The following is a 13118-nucleotide window of genomic DNA, read 5'->3' on the forward strand; positions in this document are numbered from 1 at the left end:
AAAAGTAGTGTACTATATAGGGAATAGGGTGCCAGCCTGGTCAAAAGTAGTGTACTATATAGGGAATAGGGTGCCAGCCTGGTCAAAAGTAGTGTACTATATAGGGAATAGGGTGCCAGCCTGGTCAAAAGTAGTGTACTATATAGGGAATAGGGTGCCAGCCTGGTCAAAAGTAGTGTACTATATAGGGAATAGGGTGCCAGCCTGGTCAAAAGTAGTGTACTATATAGGGAATAGGGTGCCAGCCTGGTCAAAAGTAGTGTACTATATAGGGAATAGGGTGCCAGCCTGGTCAAAAGTAGTGTACTATATAGGGAATAGGGTGCCAGCCTGGTCAAAAGTAGTGTACTATATAGGGAATAGGGTGCCAGCCTGGTCAACAGTAGTGTACTATATAGGGAATAGGGTGCCAGCCTGGTCAAAAGTAGTGTACTATATAGGGAATAGGGTGCCAGCCTGGTCAAAAGTAGTGTACTATATAGGGAATAGGGTGCCAGCCTGGTCAAAAGTAGTGTACTATATAGGGAATAGGGTGCCAGCCTGGTCAACAGTAGTGTACTATATAGGGAATAGGGTGCTATCCTGGTCAACAGTAGTGTACTATATAGGGAATAGGGTGCCAGCCTGGTCAAAAGTAGTGCACTATATAGGGAATAGGGTGCCAGCCTGGTCAAAAGTAGTGTACTATATAGGGAATAGGGTGCCAGCCTGGTCAAAAGTAGTGTACTATATAGGGAATAGGGTGCCAGCCTGGTCAAAAGTAGTGTACTATATAGGGAATAGGGTGCCAGCCTGGTCAAAAGTAGTGTACTATATAGGGAATAGGGTGCCAGCCTGGTCAAAAGTAGTGTACTATATAGGGAATAGGGTGCCAGCCTGGTCAAAAGTAGTGTACTATATAGGGAATAGGGTGCCAGCCTGGTCAAAAGTAGTGTACTATATAGGGAATAGGGTGCCAGCCTGGTCAAAAGTAGTGCACTATATAGGGAATAGGGTGCCTGGTCAAAAGTAGTGTACTATATAGGGAATAGGGTGCCAGCCTGGTCAAAAGTAGTGTACTATATAGGGAATAGGGTGCCAGCCTGGTCAAAAGTAGTGTACTATATAGGGAATAGGGTGCCAGCCTGGTCAAAAGTAGTGTACTATATAGGGAATAGGGTGCCTGGTCAAAAGTAGTGTACTATATAGGGAATAGGGTGCCAGCCTGGTCAAAAGTAGTGTACTATATAGGGAATAGGGTGCCAGCCTGGTCAACAGTAGTGTACTATATAGGGAATAGGGTGCCAGCCTGGTCAACAGTAGTGTACTATATAGGGAATAGGGTGCCAGCCTGGTCAAAAGTAGTGTACTATATAGGGAATAGGGTGCCAGCCTGGTCAACAGTAGTGTACTATATAGGGAATAGGGTGCCAGCCTGGTCAAAAGTAGTGTACTATATAGGGAATAGGGTGCCAGCCTGGTCAAAAGTAGTGTACTATATAGGGAATAGGGTGCCAGCCTGGTCAAAAGTAGTGTACTATATAGGGAATAGGGTGCCAGCCTGGTCAAAAGTAGTGTACTATATAGGGAATAGGGTGCCAGCCTGGTCAAAAGTAGTGTACTATATAGGGAATAGGGTGCCAGCCTGGTCAAAAGTAGTGCACTATATAGGGAATAGGGTGCCAGCCTGGTCAAAAGTAGTGTACTATATAGGGAATAGGGTGCCAGCCTGGTCAAAAGTAGTGTACTATATAGGGAATAGGGTGCCAGCCTGGTCAACAGTAGTGTACTATATAGGGAATAGGGTGCCAGCCTGGTCAAAAGTAGTGTACTATATAGGGAATAGGGTGCCAGCCTGGTCAAAAGTAGTGTACTATATAGGGAATAGGGTGCCAGCCTGGTCAAAAGTAGTGTACTATATAGGGAATAGGGTGCCAGCCTGGTCAAAAGTAGTGTACTATATAGGGAATAGGGTGCCTGGTCAAAAGTAGTGCACTATATAGGGAATAGGGTGCCAGCCTGGTCAAAAGTAGTGTACTATATAGGGAATAGGGTGCCAGCCTGGTCAAAAGTAGTGTACTATATAGGGAATAGGGTGCCAGCCTGGTCAAAAGTAGTGTACTATATAGGGAATAGGGTGCCAGCCTGGTCAAAAGTAGTGTACTATATAGGGAATAGGGTGCCAGCCTGGTCAAAAGTAGTGCACTATATAGGGAATAGGGTGCCAGCCTGGTCAAAAGTAGTGCACTATATAGGGAATAGGGTGCCAGCCTGGTCAACAGTAGTGTACTATATAGGGAATAGGGTGCCAGCCTGGTCAAAAGTAGTGTACTATATAGGGAATAGGGTGCCAGCCTGGTCAAAAGTAGTGTACTATATAGGGAATAGGGTGCCAGCCTGGTCAAAAGTAGTGCACTATATAGGGAATAGGGTGCCAGCCTGGTCAAAAGTAGTGTACTATATAGGGAATAGGGTGCCAGCCTGGTCAAAAGTAGTGTACTATATAGGGAATAGGGTGCCAGCCTGGTCAACAGTAGTGTACTATATAGGGAATAGGGTGCCAGCCTGGTCAAAAGTAGTGTACTATATAGGGAATAGGGTGCCAGCCTGGTCAAAAGTAGTGTACTATATAGGGAATAGGGTGCCAGCCTGGTCAAAAGTAGTGTACTATATAGGGAATAGGGTGCCAGCCTGGTCAAAAGTAGTGTACTATATAGGGAATAGGGTGCCAGCCTGGTCAAAAGTAGTGTACTATATAGGGAATAGGGTGCCAGCCTGGTCAAAAGTAGTGCACTATATAGGGAATAGGGTGCCTGGTCAAAAGTAGTGTACTATATAGGGAATAGGGTGCCAGCCTGGTCAAAAGTAGTGTACTATATAGGGAATAGGGTGCCAGCCTGGTCAAAAGTAGTGTACTATATAGGGAATAGGGTGCCAGCCTGGTCAAAAGTAGTGTAGTATATAGGGAATAGGGTGCCTGGTCAAAAGTAGTGTACTATATAGGGAATAGGGTGCCAGCCTGGTCAAAAGTAGTGTACTATATAGGGAATAGGGTGCCAGCCTGGTCAACAGTAGTGTACTATATAGGGAATAGGGTGCCAGCCTGGTCAACAGTAGTGTACTATATAGGGAATAGGGTGCCAGCCTGGTCAAAAGTAGTGTACTATATAGGGAATAGGGTGCCAGCCTGGTCAACAGTAGTGTACTATATAGGGAATAGGGTGCCAGCCTGGTCAAAAGTAGTGTACTATATAGGGAATAGGGTGCCAGCCTGGTCAAAAGTAGTGTACTATATAGGGAATAGGGTGCCAGCCTGGTCAAAAGTAGTGTACTATATAGGGAATAGGGTGCCAGCCTGGTCAAAAGTTGAGTACTATATAGGGAATAGGGTGCCAGCCTGGTCAAAAGTAGTGTACTATATAGGGAATAGGGTGCCATTTGAGACGTAACCGTAGAGTTAGCGATGGATGGAATGGGCTTACCTTTAACCATTTGTCGACACACTTAGCGTGGAACTCGTGGTTGCAGGGTAAAACCCTCAGTAGCTGCCTACACTCAAAGTCACTGAAGCACACAACACACCTGGAAGAGAGAACAGAGTATTACACAGAGCATCATCAGGTTCTGAAATACTGCATGTTTAAAAAGGACAAGACAGTTACTGTTACGATGGGGGAGGGAGGGAGGTAGGGATGGAGGGATGGCTGGCTGGAGGGAGGGAGGGAGGATGGATGGTAGGGCTGAGCGATACAACCAAAATATCATATCACAATATTGTTCACAGTATTGGCTAGCTATGTGTCCTCTGACTAGCCAGGACAAAGTCATTTAAACAATTTCACTAATATCAAATTCAATAAATCGTAGCATGGAGGGAGGGAGGCTCAGTTGGTAGAGCATGGTGTTTGCAACGCCAGGGTTGTGGGTTCGATTCCCACGGGGGACCAGTATAGGGAAAAAATGTCTGAAATGTATGCATTCACTACTGTAAGTCGCTCTGGATAAGAGCGTCTGCTAAATGACTAAAATGTAAAAATGTAAAAAAAATGTAAATGTAATGTTTATGGGTTCATTCAATCGTTTTTACCTGATTAAGTAGAATCATGTTGAATATTTTTTTTTTAACTACCATTTATTTTCATAAAACTCTTCCTGCTGTCATGTATTTTTATATATCTATATATTCATCTATCAATATATATATATATATATATATATATTGTGTCAAAACAAGTTTTAAAATGTCCAAATCCATAATCAATATGCTGAAATAAATCATATGTTGAAGGTCAATATATAAAAACTACTTCCTGTCACACACACACACACACACACACACACACACACACACACACACACACACACACACACACACACACACACACACACACACCACACACACACACACACACACACACACACACACACACACACACACACGTCACACTTGTGTTCATACTACTTTCATTTTACTAAGTTAGAACCTTAAAAAAATGCTCATGCATCAGCATTGACCAACTCCAGCCTGAAATTGATAAGCTTGTTCTACTGTAATCAATATAATAACAAAATCGTGCAGATGAATCACTCACGTCAACATTACATTTTACATTTTACATTTTAGTCATTTAGCAGATGCTCTTATCCAGAGCGACTTACAGTAGTGAATGCATACATTTTTTTTCTCCGTACTGGTCCCCCGTGGGAATCGAACCCACAACCCTGGCGTTGCAAACACCATGCTCTACCAACTGAGCCACACAGGACCGATTGTAAGGAAAACAATGGAACCGACGCTACATGTGCCATTCGCACTCTTCTAAAAGACAAACCACAACCAACTTGGGTACACTACATATATACAGTGCATTGGGAAAGTATTCAGACCTCTAGACTTTTTCCACATTTTGTTACGTTACAGCCTTATTCTAAAATTGATTATACTGTTTTTTTCCCCCTCTCAATCTACAAACAATACCCCATAATGACAAAGAACAACACATTTAGATTTTTTTTGCTCATTTAGAATTAAAAAAAAATGGAATATTACATTTATATAAGTTTTCAGACACCTTTACTCAGTACTTTGTTGAAGCATCTTCGGCAGCGATTACAACCTCGAGTCTTCTTGGGTATGACGCTACAAGCTTGGCACACCTGTATTTGGGGAGTTTCTCCCATTCTTCTCTGCAGATCCTCTCAAGCTCTGTCAGGTTGGACGGGGAGCATCGCTGCACAGCTATTTTCAGGTCTCTCCAGAGATGTTCGATCAGGTTCGAGTTCGGCCTTTGGCTGGGCCACTCAAGGACATTGAGATTTGTCTTGGCTGTGTGCTTAGGTCGTTGTCCTGTTGGAAGGTGAACCTTCGCCCCAGTCTGAGGTCCTGAGCACACTACAACAGGTTTTCATCAAGAATCTCTATACTTTTCTCCGTTCATCTTTCCCTCGATCCTGACCAGTCTCCCAGTCCCTGCCGCTGAAAAACATCCCCGCAGCATGATGCTGCCACCACCATGCTTCACCGTAAGGATGGTGCCATGCTTCCTCCAGACGTGACGCTTGGCATTCAGGCCAAAGAGTTCCATCCTGGTTTCATCAGACCAGAGAATCTTGGTTATCATGGTCGGAGAGTCTTTAGGTGCCATTTGGCAAACTCCAAGTGGGCTGTCATGGGTTCTCACTTTGTCAGAGTGACCATCGGGTTCTTGGTCACCTCCCTGACTAAGGCCCTTCTCCCCCGATTGCTCAGTTTGGCCCGGCGGCCAGCTCTAGGAAGAGTCTTGGTGGTTCCAAACTTCTTCCATTTCAGAATGATGGAGGCAACTGTATTCTTGGGGACCTTCAATGCTGCAGACATTTTTTGGGACCTTACATAGACAGTTGTGTGCCTTTCCAAATCATGTCCAATCAATTGAATTTACCACAGGTGGACTACAATCAAATTATAGAAACATCAGGTGCATCACCTGAGGTCAATTTTGAGTCTCATAGCAAAGGGTCTGAATACTTATGTAAATAAAGTTTTTCCCTTCTTACATACATTTGCAAAAAATGTCTAAAAACCTGTTTTCACTTTGTCATTATGGGGTATTATGTGTAGATTGATGAGGGGCAAAAACTAATTGAATAATAAAAAAATAAAATAAATAAAAGTCAAGGGCCGCCGCGTGCCTGTACCCGTCAATAGCCATTTATCAACTTATCTGCTTGTGGAACAATGTGTACAGCATATGGCAAATACGAAATAGGAAACACAATACTTTCTTGACTGGATAATTTCAACAAATCATCTCTCCATAAAGTCATTCTAAATAGTGACTGGGGTTGGCTTTAGTTTGAGTGACAGCTTGACTGTCAAATCCATGTGTTAAGTTTGTGGCTAGCGACTTTTATACAGAGAGAAGTGCGAATTGTCTGCCATTTTGATTTTGAAAACAGCTTTATAAATCCTGCGACAGAGGCACGAATGACAAATTTAACGGTGACAAAATAATATTAATTTGATTCAAACAATCGATTTAGTGTCATGTCAGCGTGATGACTTTACACTTTTGTAATAACCAGTCGTGCGTAATCATGGACTCAAAGGGAAGCAAACTTCCCTAAACTATTTACCAAGAAAAAAAAAAGAAAAATAATAATTTATCAAAATCAAATTTTATTTGTCACATACACATGTTTAGCAGATGTTATTGCGGGTATATCGAAATGCTTGTGTTTCTAGTTCCAACAGTGCAGTAATATCTAACAATACACACAATCTAAAGTAAAGGAATGAAATTAAGAATATATAAATATATGGATGAGCAATGTCAGAGTGGCATAGACTAAGATACAGTAGAATAGGATAGAATGCAGTATATAGATATGAGATGAGGAATGTAAAATATGTAAACATTATTAAAAGTGACTAGTGTTCCAATTATTAAAGTGACCAGTGATTCCTAGTCTATGTATTTAGGGCAGCAGCCTCTAATGTGCTAGTGATGGCTGTTTAACAGTCTGATGGCCTTGAGATTAGAAGCTGTTTTTCAGTCTCTCGGTCCCAGCTTTGATGTACCTGTACTGACCTCGCCTTCTAGATGATAGCGGGGTGAACAGGCAGTGGCTCGGGTGGTTGTTGTCCTTGATGATCTTTTTTGGCCTTCCTGTGACATTGGGTGGTGTAGGTGTCCTGGAGGGCAGGTAGTTTGCCCCCAGTGATTGCAGGCGGTGCAGTTTCTGTACCAGGCGGTGATACAGCCCGACAGGATGCTCTCAATTGTGCATCTGTAAAAGCTGTGAGTGTTTTAGGTGCCAAGCCAAATTTCTTCTGCTTCCTGAGGTTGAAGAGGCACTGTTGCGCCTTCTTCACCACACTGTCTGTGTGGGTGGACCATTTCGTCAGTGATGTTTACGCCGAGGAGCTTGAAGCTTTCCACCTTCTCCACTGCGGTCTTGCCGATGTGGATACGGGGGTGCTCCCTCTGCTGTTTCCTGAAGTCCACGATCATCTCCTTTGTTTTGTTGACCTTGGGTGAGAGGTTATTTTCCTGGCAGCCACACTCCCAGGGCCCTCACCTCCTCCCTGTAGAATGTCTTGTCATTGTTGGTAATCAGGCCTACTACGGTTGTGTCGTCTGCGATCATCTGATTGAGTTGAAGGCGTGCATGGCCACGTAGTCGTGGGTGAACAGGGAGTACAGGAGGATCAGCGAAGTGGAGATGTTGTTTGGAGGGTACTATGGTGTTGGAGGGTGAGCTGTAGTCAATGTACGACATTCTTACATAGGTATTCCTCTTGTCCAGATGGGATAGGGCAATGTGCAGTGCGATGGCATCGTCTGTGGATCCTTTGGGGCGGTAAGCAAATTGAAGTGGGTCTAGGGCGTCAGTTAAGGTAGAGGTGATATGATCCTTGACTAGTCTCTCAAAGCACTTCATGATGACAGAAGTGAGTGTTATGGGGTGATTGTCATTTAGTTCAGTTACCTTTGCTTTCTTGGGTACAGGAACAATGGTGGACATCTTGAAGTATGTGGGGACAACAGACCGGGATAGGTAGAAATGCAATATGTCCATAAACACTCCAGCCAGCTAGTCTGTGCATGCTCTGAGGACGCGGCTAGGGATGCCGTCTGGGCCCGGCAGCCTTGCGAGGGTTAACACGCTTAAAATGTCTTACTCACATCGACCACAGAGAAGGAGAGCCCACAGTCCTTGGTAGCGGGCCGCGTCGGTGGCACTGTGTTATCCTCAAATCGGGCGAAGAATGTATTCAGCTTGTCCGGAAGCAAGAGGTCGGTGTCCCCATAGTGGCAGGTTTTCCATCTGTAGTCCATGATTGTCTGTAGACCCTGCCACATACGTCTCGTGTCTGAGCTGTTAAATTGTCTCCATACTGCCGTTTTGCCTGTTTCCCTCCATAACGCAATAACTACACTGTTTGTATTCTGCTATATTCCCAGTCACCTTGCCATGGTTAAATGCGATGGTTCGCGCTTTCAGTTTTGCGTGAATGCTGCCATCTATCCACGGTTTCTGGTTAGGGTAGGTTTTAATAGTCACAGTGGGAACAACATCTCCTATACACTTCCTGATTAACTCAGTCACCGTATCAGTATATACACGTCGATATTGTTCTCGGACGCTACCCGGAACATATCCCAGTCTGCGCGATCAAAACAATCTTGAAGCTTGGATTCAGATTGGTCAGACCAGCGTTGAATAGTCCTTAGCGCGGGCATTTCCTGTTTGAGTTTCTGCCTATAGGAAGTGAGGAGTAAAATTGGGTCGTGATTATATTTGCCGAAGGGAGGGCGGCGGGAGGGCCTGGTAGGCATCCCGGAAGTTGGAGTAGCAGTGGTCGAGTGTTTTAGCAGCGCGAGTACTACAGTCAATGTGTTGATAGAACTTCGGTAACGTTTTCCTCAAATTTGCTTTGTTAAAATCCCCAGCTACAATAAAATGCGCCCTCAGGATTAGTGGTTTCCAGTTTGCATAAAGTCCAGTGAAGTTCTTTGAGGGCCGTCGTGGTATCGGCATGAGGGGTAATATACACGGCTGTGACTATAACCGAAGAGAATTCTCTTGGGAGGTAATACGGTCAGCAGGTATTCTAGGTCGGGTGAACAAAAGGACTTGAGTTCCTGTATGTTATCACAATCACACCAGGGGTAGTTAATCATGAAACATACACCCCTGCTCTTCTTCCCGGAGAGAGATATTTATTCTTGTCTGCACGATGAACTGAGAACCCAACTGGCTGTACGGACTCAGACAGAATATCCAGAGAGAGCCATGTTTCCGTGAAACAGAGTATGTTACAATCCCTGATCTCTCTCTGGAAGGAAATCCTCGCCCTGAGCTCGTCAACTTTATTATCCAGAAACTGAACATTAGGGAGTAATAAACTCTGAAGCGGTGGGTGGTGTGCACACCTTCTGAATCAGACTAGAAGTCTGATTCCTTTGTGTGCACACCTATTTTCCGTCAGCGGTGTTTTAGAACAGCCTCTGGAATCAGTTCAAATGCCCTGGGGGAAGGGGGGGGTACAAACAAAGGATCCGATTTGGGAAAGTCATATTCATGGTCGTAATGCTGGTGATTTACCGCCGCTCTGATATCTAAAAGTTCTTCCCGGCTGTATGTAATAAACACACATTTCCGCGACTAATAATGTAACAAATAACACATTATAAAAAATTAAACACTGCAAAGTTTCCTAAGAGCTAGAAGCATGGCAGCCCTATCCGTCGGCGCCATTCATTCTTTAGTCTCTTTGTGTTTCATAAATATCCTTCAGTTCGCAAGAGGCTGAAACGATCTGCCCAGAGAAAGCATCTGAGCGAACGAAACAGTGCCCCCCACTGTCCCAGTATGTGTAGCGTATCTATCTGATGCTGTCGGGTCAGAAAGAGTTTGACATTGTTTGCCCGCCCGTAGCATTGAATGCAAGAGAAGCCAGCAAGCATTTGGCCTCCCTTGTAGTAATCGTAGAGTTTTTTAAATAATAGCCAATCAGCGTTGAGCTAAACTGAGTGAGCTCAGCTGTGAATGGTCCTGGTGCACCAAAAAAAAAATGTCAACGGTGTCAAGGGAAGCCAGTTTGGATTTGGCTACAGACAAATCACATCACAAGCCAAATGTCATTACAGACAGAAAAAAAACTTGAATTGTTGCATCTCCTTGTGTCCTCCCTCTGGTGGCTAGCTAGCTAGTTAAAAATCATCCCTTCCCTAAATTTGCCATAGATGGAAATATGGATTTTTCACTTAACTTACTTCTCTGTATTTCTCTGTACTGGCCAACAGCGATTCAGATCCAACCATAAATTCATACAATTGTGCCCCTGGCCTGAGAGGATGGAAGTTTTTTTTGTATTTTTACCCCTTTTACTCCACAATTTCGTGATATCCAAATTGGTAGTTACAGTCTTGTCCCATTGCTGCAACTCCCATACAGACTCGGGAGAGACGAAGGTCAAGAGCCATGCTTCCACCAAAACACGACCCTGCCAAGAGCTGCATTGCTTCTTGACACACTGCTCGCTTAACCTGGAAGCCAGCCGCACCAATGTGTCGGATGAAACACCGTCCAACTGGCGACCAAAGTCAGCTTGTAGGCACCGGCCTGCCGCAAGGAGTAGCTAGAGCGCGATGGGACAAGGAAAATCCCGCCCGGCCAAACCCTCCTCTAACCCGGACGACGCCGGGCCAAATGTGTCTCCCGGTCACGGCCGGCTGTGCTACAGCCTGGGATTGAACCCGGGGCTGTAGTGACGCCTGTACTGCGATGCAGTGCCTTACATGCTGACCACACCTCTCGCATCGCGTGTGTTGCAAAAATAAAATGTACACATACATGTTATTCAATCATTGCGCGCATTTCTGCGTAGCTGGGTGCTAAAATAGAACTTGGTTCTATTGGTGACGCTCAACAAGTACTGCCTCTCAAATCTCCTCATTGGTTTTTAGGAGCATATACCCACGCGGGTGATTGAAATATGAACTGAGGTCCACACTACAGTCGGTTGTAGTAATGCACCGTAAAGATGGTTGCCAACAGCTATATAGATTCCAAAGTAGAAAAATAAGCCTGAAGGAAGGAGGAGAGATGAAGAAAAACACATTTGGTTGACCGTTTTATCTGTGGATTAATTGTCGGAGTAGAGGACCTTGTGCATTTCAGGTAAAATAACAACCTAATGTTTATATTCCAGGACAAATTAGCTAGCAACAGCAAGCTAGCTAAATTGCCATAAATGTTTAATGCTTTTCAACCTCTGGTCAGCATGTAAGATCGCTGGCGCCACCCAGGATGGAAGTTCCACATGTAGCTAGATGTAGCATGCTAACGTTAACTAGCTGGCCTGGCGCATCATTGTCCATGAAAGGAAGCTAGGCTAACGAGTAAGTTTCCTGAACAAAAATATAAACGCAACAATTTCAATGATTTTATTGAGTTAATGTTCATATAAGGAAATCAGTCAATTAAAATAAATTCATTAGGCCCTAATCTATAGATTTCACATGAGGGCTAGGCCCAGCCAATCAGAATGAGTTTTTCCCACAAAATGGCTTTATTAAAGACAGAAATACTCCTCAGTTTCATCAGGTGTCCAGTCTCAGGACGATCCCGCAGGTGAAGAAGCAGGATGTGGAGGTCCTGGGCTGGTGTGGTGTGGTTCTCTAAAACGATGTTGAGGCGGCTTATGGTAGAGAAATTAACATTCAATTCTTTGGCAACAGCTCTGGTGGACATTACTGCAGTCAGCATGCCAATTATGTCATCTATGCATAGTCATTTTAATAACTCTACCTATATGTACATAATACCTCAACAAACCGGTGCCCCCGCACATTGACTCTGTACCAACACCCCCCTGTATATAGTTATTTTTTACTGCTGCTCTTTAATTACTTGTTACTTTTATCTCTTATTCTTTTACGTATTTTTTGAAACCGCACTGTTGGTTAGGGGTTTGTAAGTAAGCATTTCACTGTGAGGTCTACTACACCTGTTGTATTCAGCATTTCACTGTGAGGTCTACTACACCTGTTGTATTCAGCATTTCACTGTGAGGTCTACTACACCTGTTGTATTCAGCATTTCACTGTGAGGTCTACTACACCTGTTGTATTCAGCATTTCACTGTGAGGTCTACTACACCTGTTGTATTCAGCATTTCACTGTGAGGTCTACTACACCTGTTGTATTCAGCATTTCACTGTGAGGTCTACTACACCTGTTGTATTCAGCATTTCACTGTGAGGTCTACTACACCTGTTGTATTCAGCATTTCACTGTGAGGTCTACTACACCTGTTGTATTCAGCATTTCACTGTGAGGTCTACTACACCTGTTGTATTCAGCATTTCACTGTGAGGTCTACTACACCTGTTGTATTCAGCATTTCACTGTGAGGTCTACTACACCTGTTGTATTCAGCATTTCACTGTGAGGTCTACTACACCTGTTGTATTCAGCATTTCACTGTGAGGTCTACTACACCTGTTGTATTCAGCATTTCACTGTGAGGTCTACTACACCTGTTGTATTCAGCATTTCACTGTGAGGTCTACTACACCTGTTGTATTCAGCATTTCACTGTGAGGTCTACTACACCTGTTGTATTCAGCATTTCACTGTGAGGTCTACTACACCTGTTGTATTCAGCATTTCACTGTAAGGTCTACTACACCTGTTGTATTCAGCATTTCACTGTGAGGTCTACTACACCTGTTGTATTCAGCATTTCACTGTAAGGTCTACACCTGTTGTATTCAGCATTTCACTGTGAGGTCTACTACACCTGTTGTATTCAGCATTTCACTGTGAGGTCTACTACACCTGTTGTATTCAGCATTTCACTGTGAGGTCTACTACACCTGTTGTATTCAGCATTTCACTGTGAGGTCTTCTACACCTGTTGTATTCAGCATTTCACTGTGAGGTCTACTACACCTGTTGTATTCAGCATTTCACTGTGAGGTCTACTACACCTGTTGTATTCAGCATTTCACTGTGAGGTCTACTACACCTGTTGTATTCAGCATTTCACTGTGAGGTCTACACCTGTTGTATTCAGCATTTCACTGTAAGGTCTACTACACCAGTTGTATTCAGCATTTCACTGTGAGGTCTACTACACCTGTTGT

At 44.0% G+C, this 13118-nt stretch overlaps 1 protein-coding gene across 4 annotated transcripts in view; it reads right to left on the reverse strand.

The window, feature by feature from the left end:
- The window catches only part of LOC106604111 (RING finger protein 44), a 56265-nt gene that overhangs the window by 10693 nt on the left and 32454 nt on the right, over positions 1–13118 (reverse strand). For 3 of the 4 annotated variants that reach the window (XM_082975005.1, XM_082975003.1, XM_082975004.1), the window contains exon 10: positions 11400–11668. In XM_082975005.1, coding sequence (XP_082831131.1) covers positions 11497–11668 — 172 coding nt within the window. In that variant the 3' untranslated portion in view covers positions 11400–11496. Of the gene's footprint in view, positions 1–3461; positions 3562–11399; positions 11669–13118 lie in introns of those variants that run through there. The other variant, XM_014198512.3, reaches the window with a different exon arrangement.

The sequence above is a fragment of the Salmo salar genome, chromosome 05 (assembly GCF_965601325.2).
Source record: "Salmo salar chromosome 05, fSalSal1, whole genome shotgun sequence".
NCBI lineage: Eukaryota > Metazoa > Chordata > Actinopteri > Salmoniformes > Salmonidae > Salmo > Salmo salar.